The sequence below is a fragment of the Staurois parvus genome, unplaced genomic scaffold, assembly GCF_062004578.1.
Source record: "Staurois parvus isolate SC_StPar_1 unplaced genomic scaffold, SC_StPar_1.0 ptg000174l, whole genome shotgun sequence".
Lineage (NCBI taxonomy): Eukaryota > Metazoa > Chordata > Amphibia > Anura > Ranidae > Staurois > Staurois parvus.
Genome location: NW_028317970.1, coordinates 1,406,397 through 1,417,275, shown reverse-complemented (window position 1 = coordinate 1,417,275; position 10,879 = coordinate 1,406,397). Strand labels below are relative to the sequence as shown.

Genomic DNA, 10,879 nt, shown 5'->3' with positions numbered 1-10,879 from the left:
TTGTTCCCCATTCACACAGAAGGAATGTACATGCTTTGTCACTGAGCGCACTGCTAGACAAATGTTTTTATGAATAGACCCCTAAATGTCAGGAGATATAATATATTCTATTATATTGTATTATGTTATGTTATGTTATGTTATATAAAGACGGGAAGTATGGAGCAGATAAATGAACAGACCTCCTAGTAATGTCATTACCAGGCTGCAGCTAGGGGGAGCTCTAATATTTGAAGTGTTCCCACAGGAGAGTGATTCCTTCTAGCTCACATATACTTTTTGTATTTCTAGTAAAATTGGACTTTTGAGGTAGAAGATTATACATTGTAGCGCCCTCCTAGTTCAGCCAGGGGGATCTGCACCCTATTGGTTGGTCAGAAGCTGCTTAGCAGCTCAGGTGTGATAGCCAGAGGGGTCACAATGTGGTCAGGGGGGCTGAGATGAATATATAGGTAGTGCAGCGCTAGACAATAATATCACATAGACAAATATAATGGAATAATACAAATAAACTGATGTGAGCACATATAGAAAACTCTACAAGGATGTGATATAAACACATAAGTGTATAGAAGTAAATAGAACCCCAATATTCCAGATGGCCTATAAAGTGCAATAGTCCTTGTGTCCCTCAATACATGCTACATGGGGGCATAAACCCCTTCATAGTGTGTGGCATGCACAACACAATAATAAAGTGTCCTTAATGGAAACAATCAATTCATGATAATAATTATGATCTTCATGCAGATGTGCAACCAATCAGTGACAGTCCTCAGTGGCTGGGGTGCCCCCTCACCTTCCTGCCCCGGCCCCACAGGGCCAATGAGCCTTGCAGTATTGCTGTTCCACAGGAAAGCTTCCTTGTTAGTAGTAATGTTGGGACTCTCTCCTCCTCTGTACCGGGGTCTCCCCTGAACTCTCCTGCTTCTCAGGGCCAATAACCTTCCAAACTCGTCCCCAATGAAGTAAGAAAATCCGATATAGTGTGAAACCTTTTATTGTTAAAATATAAAGACGGATCTACTCACATCTGTAGATGTTTTCACAGCATTAGTTCCACTACAGCATGGGTGTACTGCATGTGTGGATATATCCGGGTGCACCAAGATGGCGTCGACGCCGGGTATGATGTCATTGCGCTGCCGCTCGAGCTCCTCCTACTGGCGTATCACTGACTGATAGATGTCCTCTGTCATCTCACACAGACCTGTCAGAGCAGCACTCATGCTTTCCATAGCTAATTCTGGCATCTCCAGCTGTTCTCTAATAGCTCTGGTCTCAGTATTTAGCAGCCCCATGTCCTTAGAGTTCTCTCCAGTATATCATCAATAATGTTTGTGTAATTATTTATCATGAGTGTTATTCCCCATCCCGTGTAGGTAGGGAACCATGACCACACCTTATCACCCATCCCGTGTAGGTAGGGAACCATGACCACACCTTATCACCCATCCCGTGTAGGTAGGGAACCATGACCACACCTTATTCCCCATCCCGTGTAGGTAGGGAACCATGACCACACCTTATTCCCCATCCCGTGTAGGTAGGGAACCATGAACACACCTTATTCCCCATCCCGTGTAGGTAGGGAACCATGACCACACCTTATCACCCAGCCAGTGCCATTAGTACAGTGTCAGTATATAGAATGTTTCACTGATCTCTGTATTCCTGCCACTAGTGACATCACATAGTGTCAGGGTCAGTAAGCCCCTCCCAGCCAGGGTCAGCTGGCGTTAGATTGGCCGCACACTGTGGCACTCACGCTATAGGTCGCTGATCACCGCCATTATTAGTATAGTGTTTGTACGGATCAATATATTGATCATGAACAGAACTATACTAGTGCCGGCTTTGTATAGTGTCCCCAATACTCAGTGTTAGCCGGATCGGCCCGGTCACTGCCAGCACTAGTGTTCAGCCCCTCCACTGTTCTTCACAGAAGATTTGTACCAATTGTGGGCCAAGGCAATTTATACACCACAATACATGGCGACACCCAAATTCAGCTCTTGTCACACAACTCACATGGAACTCTATCACCGTTTATGAAATTAAAACTTTTTTCGGATGAACCCCCAACATGGACGTTACAGAAAAGAATGAATTGCAGTCATATTGGTCCGCAGACCCGATTCATCGTATGTCCGTGTTCTCTGCTGGTACATATATGTCCAACATGGACCAGCAATGTACTGGAACGTCGCTGGACTTGGAGTGGTTATACCGGGAGGATGCTTGCAGCTACAGGCATCATTCTAGTGCTGGTTTATTAGCTGGAGGTCGGCTTTCATGTAAAAGTAATCCTAGTGGCCAATTAGCTGCACAATTGTTTATACGATCATTTTACATGATTTCCTATAGCAGCAAATCTGATGAGATGAATGAAGTGGGTGTAAAGTGGAAGCAGTGGATGTGCAGGGAGCAGCATCTTGAGCACAAAGCACTTTATGTTGTGGATGGATTTGCACACGGTTCAGTTTCCTTCATTTATTGATAAACCCCATAAGACCAATGAAGTGGGTGTAAAGTGGAAGCAGTGGATGTGCAGAGAATAGGATTTGGAGCCCCGAGCTCTTTATCTCTGAATGTCTCCACATATTTGTAGTGTATTTGTGATGATTTCTGTGCACACACAATAGTACAGCGCTGTGACACATAATGCTCTTCTAGATGACAGGGAATCCTTCCCTTTGTTACAGCAGCAGTCCGCTAGAAGGTTTTTGTAGGTTTGGAGTTGTTACACATAGCGCGGGTTTTATCCATTTATAGTGATGACATCATTGCCCAAATCTGGGGGTCACCAGCCATTTCCACCCTTTACTCCCAGCTGGGGGGCTTTGTATCCATATACCAGATGTTCTACAGGACTAAATCTGCAATCAATGTTACTGCAAAATTAAAGGGGCCAAAACCCCTCCCACGAGGAGTCATATATTTCTGCCCCCCTTGGTGAGAGTGGAGGTGACCCCTCTATAAGGATCTACAGTCCATACACACCCAGCACAAGGCCGGGGTCACACCACCAGACGCTTCTCGGGGCTGCAGTTCCTCTGAGCTCCACAAGGTGGGGATCTCACTTCTACCCAGACAGGAAGTCTCTATGGAAGACAGACAGGAAGTGATGTCAGGTAGAAACAGGAGGTGATGTCAGGTACAGACAGGAAGTCCCATAGGAGCCGTGAATCAGGAGGAAGCAGAGAGGAGACATATCTGGATGTGGCAGCAGAGGAGGTAATACGTAGATGAACCCCTTCAGGGGGAGGAGTTGATGATAATATATTTGCCCCCAAAGCTGGCCTACATGGTTCAGTTTTATCGTTCAGCCAGCTGGATGACCATAAAAACTGATCTGCTTCCCCCATCCACACATTGGAGGTGGAGGGGGGACTCCTCCCCGCTGCACTCTTGTATTCTGACAATGGTGGGACTCCTCCGCTCTCAGAATACACAGATCAGCACTGAAGCTATTGGCTGCAGCCGCTGGGAGAGTGGCTTTTATCCAGCAGTGGCCACACATGGATGGAAATGTGAGCGATCCCTGCTGAACCAGCTGAATTTCCATGGATCTATGGTCACCTTCAGTGACTTCCTCCCCTCCCCCTCATCTCCTTCATGATGGAAGTCATGCTGAGATCATCTCCCATTGGCTGAGCAATATTCTCATTTGTCTCTCAGCTCCTTCTTGCTATTCCTCGTCCTGCCTGTTGTTGCTGTCTGAAGTGGGGCTTCACTAAAACACAGACCTGAATGGAGAGGTGAGGAGGATTCTGGGAATATCATTTGATGTGACTCTTTGTGTTCAGATGTAGAGTTTTCCTCCTGTGAAGTCTGGAGATCATATGACATCACATTGCCTCCACCTCCCTCCCTGATAGAAGAGAGAAAGAAGAAGAAGATTCTAGAAGTCACCAGAGAGATCACTGAGCTGCTGACAGGAGAGGTGAGCGGTGCCGGGAATTCTGGGACATTCTCCAGTAACAGACAAGGGATGTGTCTGGATGGTGACTGTATCATTGTGTGTGTCAGGTTCCTATAAGGTGTCAGGGTGTCACTGTCTATTTCTCCATGGAGGAGTGGGAGTATTTAGAAGGACACAAGGATCTCTACAAGGACGTCATGATGGACAATCAGCCGCCCCTCACATCACCGGGTAAGAGGAGACTTTATTGTAAAGGAGAGAGCAGTACGGAGGATCCACCTAGATCCCCCATCATCTGATAAACACATAGAAACAATGGATTCAGTCAGTGTGTGTGTTTCCTACAGATGGATCCAGTCATGGGAACCCACCAGAGAGATGTCCCCGTCCTCTGTATTCCCGGGATTCCACACAGGAAGGTCACACCATCCCTCACCATCATCAGGTAGATGAGGAACAATCACTGATAATATCATTAGGATCTGTACATTATCTGCATTGTTACCATTGATGTCATTTTTATTATATATTCAGAGTGGAATCCTCGATGATTATATTATTGTTGTTAAAGAAGAGTATAAAGAGGAGGATGAGGAGTATGGAGTGATGGAGGAGTTTTCAGAAGGACACAAGGATATGATGGAGCCACCTAATACCAGGAACCCACCAGAGAGATGTTTCTGTCCTCTGTATTCCCGGGATTCCACACAGGAAGGTCACACCATCCCTCACTATTACAAGGTTGGTGGGATGGAGAATCTAGAATATGGACTCACAGAAGTGATTTTTTTTTTTTTATGTGATGCCATAATTTTGGAGTTTATGTTTTACAGATGAACTCTTCTATTATTATTTTATTAGGGTGAAGATCTGATAGATATAAAAGTTGAGATTAAAGCAGAAGAAGAAGAGGCGTATGTGAGGGATGATCAGCAGTCTATGGAGGAGGATGGAATAACGGGGACATTTATAGAGGAGGACACTCCTACAGAGATCAGCACAGGTGGGTCATGAACACTAAATCCATTCCTCCACCCATACTGCTCACTGATTGGTCCAGAGTAGGGCGGGGACTGGGTGATATCAGCCTGTAATCCCCTGGTCACTTTCCTGAGCTGTGTTCCCCGTCCTGTATTCCTGGATTTCTCTCGGATAATCTTCCTTCTCTGTGCTGCAGACACAATTTATGTATCTAGACTGGATTTATGGAGGTTCTGGGGTTCAGCTGGCAGCAAAATGTTCATTTTCACCTTAAGTGTTACTAGACCTAGGCACCTGGGGTGTGTGCTTTGAGTCTTCTTCCCTATTTCTGGGTCTAGTAAAATCTCTGACAGAACAATTCTCCCAGGGTTCCTTGCTCTGTGGTCTGCTGGCTGTGCCGGGTGGAGGGATATGTCTGTAGTGTCTCAGACCCAAGTCACTGAGTGCAGTCTCAGGAGATGGGAGGCAGCGGTGTGGGATCTCTGCAACTTGTCTACAGTAAACATTTAATGTTCCACTGATTACTGAATAACAATATTATGAGTCCTGACCCTTCCACTGTATAATTTATATTGTACATTCCATACTCCTGACCCCTGCACTATATACTCTATGTTGTACATTACATACTCCTGACCCCTGCACTATATACTCTATGTTGTACATTACATACTCCTGACCCCTGCACTATATACTCTATGTTGTACATTACATACTCCTGACCCGTGCACTATATACTCTATGTTGTACATTACATACTCCTGACCCCTGCACTATATACTCTGTGTTGTACATTCCATACTCCTGACCCCTGCATTATATACTCTGTTGTACATTCCATACTCCTGACCCCTGCACTATATACTCTATGTTGTACATTACATACTCCTGACCCCTGCACTATATACTCTATGTTGTACATTACATACTCCTGACCCCTGCACTATATACTCTTCATTGTACATTACATCCTCCTGACCCCTGCACTATATACTCTATGTTGTACATTACATACTCCTGACCCCTGCACTATATACTCCATGTTGTACATTACATACTCCTGACCCCTGCACTATATACTCTATGTTGTACATTACATACTCCTGACTTCTTCTCTCCCCCCTCCCCCCACTGCTATATATACACATAATATGGATTCTCTTTTGTTACACCCATTTCCTCCCAGCTGGACATTTTATATCGGATGATGTGATTGGAGCACAGACTTTTACATGGTGATAATAATGTGATAACATCCTCCAACTTTGGACCCTTAAACAGAAAGTGATAATGAGGGAGGAGTCAATACCCCAATGATGGTGGTCTTCAGGATCCATCCAGTCTTCATCTTGGTGGTTCTCCCCCCATCCTCACTCTCTGACCTCTGGTGGGGCTCAGCCCCGCTGTTCTTCATGACTAAATCATGGACTAAATAAGGAAGTGCAGTACTTCTTGTGTTGGGAAGATGGCGATGAGTGATAGAGGGGGTGGGGACCCTCGTCCTATAATCCCCTCATCACTGTCCCTCCTATAAAAGACAGTTCTGGTTGTTTCCTCACTCTCTGACTAAGGTCCATGAATAAAGAAATGACCTGGTAGGAGATCAGAGGAGCCATTTCCTAGTTCCCTTGAGGGTGGAATTGTAAACTCCTCAGAGACCAAGCTGCCTGATGTGGGCGGAGTCCTGGTTTGGGGGAACCAATCAGCTCCTGTCTAGTAATCCTCTTTGTCTTTGTATTTTAGTCCATGGCCGGGAGATGAGGAAAACCTCCGAGGATTGTCTCACTTTGTCTCCAGACTGGAAAGTAGAAGATGAGGACATCACACAGTATAGTCCAGGAGAAAACCCGGCTCCCTCCAATGTCCATCCGGCACCACCCAGTGTAGATGGACCATCAGATTCCTCGTATGCTGAGGAACCTCAGACTGTGCGGGACCGGGTTGACCTTCCAACAGGGAAGAGGTTCTCCTGTACTGAGTGCGGGAAATGTTTCCACTACAAATCCAAACTTAATGTGCATAAAAGAACTCACACGGGGGAGAAGCCGTATTCCTGTCCTGAGTGTGGGAAACTTTTTTCAGATAAGTCCAATCTTTACACACATCAGAGATCTCACACAGGAGAGAAGCCTTATTCCTGTCCTGAGTGTGGGAAATGTTTTTCAGTCAAGTCCATTCTTTACAAACATCAGAAATCTCACACAGGGGAGAAGCCATATTCCTGTCTTGAGTGCGGGAAATGGTTTTCAGTCAAGTTCAGTCTTTACACACATCAGAGATTGCACACGGGGGAGAAGCCGTATTCCTGTCCTGAGTGCGGGAAATGTTTCAGTTCTAAAAACAATCTTAATAGGCATAAAAGATCTCACACAGGGGAGAAGCCGTATTCCTGTCCTGAGTGCGGGAAATGTTTTTCAGAGAAGTCCAATCTTTACACACATCAGAGATCTCACACGGGGGAGAAACCGTATTCCTGCCCTGAGTGTGGGAAATGTTTTTCAGACAAGTCCCATCTTTACACACATCAGAGATCTCACACGGGGGAGAAGCTGTATTCCTGTCCTGAGTGCGGGAAATGGTTTTCAGAAAAGTCCAGTCTTCAGAAACATCAGAGATCTCACACAGGGGATAAGCCGTATTCCTGTCCTGAGTGCGGGAAATGTTTTTCAGTGAGGTCCTATCTTTCCAGGCATCAGAGATCTCACACGGGGGAGCAGCCATATTCCTGTCCTGAGTGCGGGAAATGTTTTTCAAGCAACTCTAATCTTTACACACATCAGAGATCTCACACGGGGGAGAAGCCGTATTCCTGTCCTAAGTGCGGGAAATGTTTTTCAAGCAACTCTAATCTTTTCACACATCAGAGATCTCACACAGGGGAGAAGCCGTATTCCTGTCCTGTGTGTGGGAAATGTTTTGCACATATGTCCATTCTTCACAAACATCAGAGATCTCACACGGGGGAGAAGCTGTATTCTTGTACTGAGTGCGGAAAATGTTTTTTAGAGAAGTGTTATCTTTCCAGGCATCAGAGATCTCACACAGGGGAAAAGCCATATTCCTGTTCTGAGTGCGGGAAATGTTTTTTGCAGAAGTCCGATCTTTCCAGACATCAGAGATCTCACACAGGGGAGAAGCCATATTCCTGTCCTGAGTGCGGGAAATGTTTTTCACAGAAGTCCGATCTTTCCAGACATCAGAGATCTCACACAGGTGAGAGGCCGTATTCCTGTCCTGAGTGAGGGAAATGTTCCTCACTGAAATCCTGTCTTCCTGTACATCAGGGATCCCACACAACCCTGGAGGTGTATTAGTGCCTTGAGTGCGGGAAATGTCTTCTAGATGAATGTTGCTGGACATCCCAGCTCTCATGTGGGGAAGAAGCACACCCTGATATATGAAAGGATGATTTTCTTTATCCCCTCAGAGACCCTCGGTCTGTGGAGAGATTCCTGGTTTATCAGCAGAATTCTGGGAACACCCCTTGAACACGGAAATAACGGCAGCTTATGTTCAGAGATGTTCAAAGTTTATTAGACATTACTAAGATTATATAGGATACAGAAATAATAAGGGGGGGGAGCGAGTTCTAAAACTGTAACTTGTAAGTTTCCATCATGAGCTGACTACATGAAACATGACATATACATTTCTTGGTATAAACTATTTTGGCTACCTTTCCGAGAAATAGCCGGGCAAAGACAATGTCAGGGTCGTCTTATCTTCTGTTGATACATCCTTCACCAAACTAAAACAGTTCCATTAAACTTCTAATATATCTGCAAAAACCTAACTTAATACTTAAAATGGCGTACATCAACACAATGGAGGTTCTCTAGATCCTTTCAATCCCCTCTTAGATCATGAACATGATCTCAATTCTTTACCTCATTCATCTTTTTGTACATAGCCAGATAACCTTCATTTGTATTTTGCGGCTTGGTAGCTCTAGCAATGCAATATAATAAGCATTTAAAACATAGATATAAAAATAAAACAAAAAACAATATCATGACTATTCTTACAGCGATACCTTTCATTCATGAAAAGATGGAACCAAATCCTGATCCTAACCAATCAAAAGGAGTCCATCCATCTTTTCCTATAGCTCTAGCTTCTTCCATTAAACCATCTACCTGTTCCCTGTGTTGCTTTATTATTTCATAATAATCTGGAACAGTCATTGTGGTATTATACAGTTGCAAGAAAAAGTATGTGAACCCCTTGGGATTACGTGGAGTTTTGCATGAATTGGGCATAAAATGTGCTCTGAACGTCATCTAAGTCACAACAATAGAAGAACACAGTCTGCTGAACATAATACTACACAAACATTAGATGTTGCCATGGTTTAATTGCACATAACATGTAAACATTCACAGTGCAGGGAGGAAAAAGTATGTGAGTCCCTAGCTTAATGACTTCTCCCAGAGCTAATTGGAGCCAGGAGTGAGCCAACCTTGACTGCAATCAGTTTGATGATATTGGATGTGTTGCTGACAGCTGTCCTGCCCTTAAAAAACACACACCTGTTTTGGGTTTACTGGTTTCAAGAAGCACTCTCTGATGTGAACCATGCCTCACAGAAAAGAGCTCTCAGAAGACCTACGATCAAGAATTGTTGACTTGCATGAAGCTGGAAAGGGTTACAAAAGTATCTCCAAAAGCCTTGATGTTCATGTGTCCACGGTAAGACAGACTGGCTACAAATGGAGAAAGTTTAGCACTGTTGCTACTCTCCCTAGGCATGGTCGTCCTGTAAAAATGACTGCAAGAGCACAGCGCAGAATGCTGCATGAGGTAAAGAAGAATACCAGAGTGTCAGCTAAAGACCTACAGAAATCTCTGGCACATGCTAACATTTTTGTTGACACATCTACAATAAGGAAAACATTAAACAAGAATGGAGTACATGGGAGGACACCACGGAGGAAGCCATTGCTGTCCAAAAAGAATATTGTAGCACGTTTGAAGTTTGCAAAAGAGCACCTGGATGTTCCACAGCACTACTGGCAAAATATACTGTGGACAGATGAAACCAAGATTGAGTTGTTTGGGAAGAACACACAACACTATGTGAGGAGAAAAAAAGGCACAGCACACCAACATCAAAACCTCATCCCCACTGTAAAACATGGCGGAGGGAGCATCATGGTTTGGGGCTGCTTTGCTGCCTCAGGGCCTGGACGGATTGTTGTCATTGATGGGAAAATGAATTCCAGAGTTTATCAAGACATTTTGCAGGAAAACGTACGACCATCTGTCCGCCAACTGAAGCTCCGCAGAGGATGGGTGATGCAACAGGACAATGACCCAAAGCATACAAGTAATTCTTCAAAACAATGGCTGCCACAGCACAGAATACGCCTTCTGGAGTGGCCCAGTCAGAGTCCTGACCTCAACCCGATTGAAATGCTGTGGCATGACCTTAAGAGAGCGATTCACACCAGACATCCCAAGAATATTTCTACACTGAAACAATTTTGTGAAGAGGAGTGGTCCAAAATTACTCCAGATCGTTGTGCAGGTCTGATCTGCAACTACAGGAAACGTTTGGTTGAGGTTATTCCTGCCAAAGGAGGGTCAATCAGTTATTAAATCAAAGGTTCACATACTTTTTCCTCACTGCACTGTGAATGTTTACATGTTATGTGCAATTAAACCATGGCAACATCTAATGTTTGTGTAGTATTATGTTCAGCAGACTGTGTTCTTCTATTGTTGTGACTTAGATGACGTTCAGAGCACATTTTATGCCCAATTCATGCAAAACTCCACGTAATCCCAAGGGGTTCACATACTTTTTCTTGCAACTGTATATCCAAGTACAACATTCAGAATCCTCTGTCATCTCACACAGACCTGTCAGAGCAGCACTCATACTTTCAATAGCTAATTCTTGCATCTCCAGCTGTTCTCTAATAGCTCTGGTCTCGGTATTTAGCAACCCCATGTCCTTAGAGTTCCTCTCCA

General features: G+C 44.5%; 1 protein-coding gene across 1 annotated transcript in view; it reads left to right on the top strand.

Moving 5' to 3' along the window:
• Window positions 1-1,110: 1,110 nt before the first annotated feature.
• The window catches only part of LOC149462484 (uncharacterized), a 171,310-nt gene continuing 161,541 nt past the window's right edge, over window positions 1,111-10,879 (top strand). The window contains exons 1-2 of the mRNA XM_089676831.1: window positions 1,111-1,126; window positions 6,650-8,129. Coding sequence (XP_089532957.1) covers window positions 1,111-1,126; window positions 6,650-8,129 — 1,496 coding nt within the window. The remainder of the gene's footprint in view (window positions 1,127-6,649; window positions 8,130-10,879) is intronic.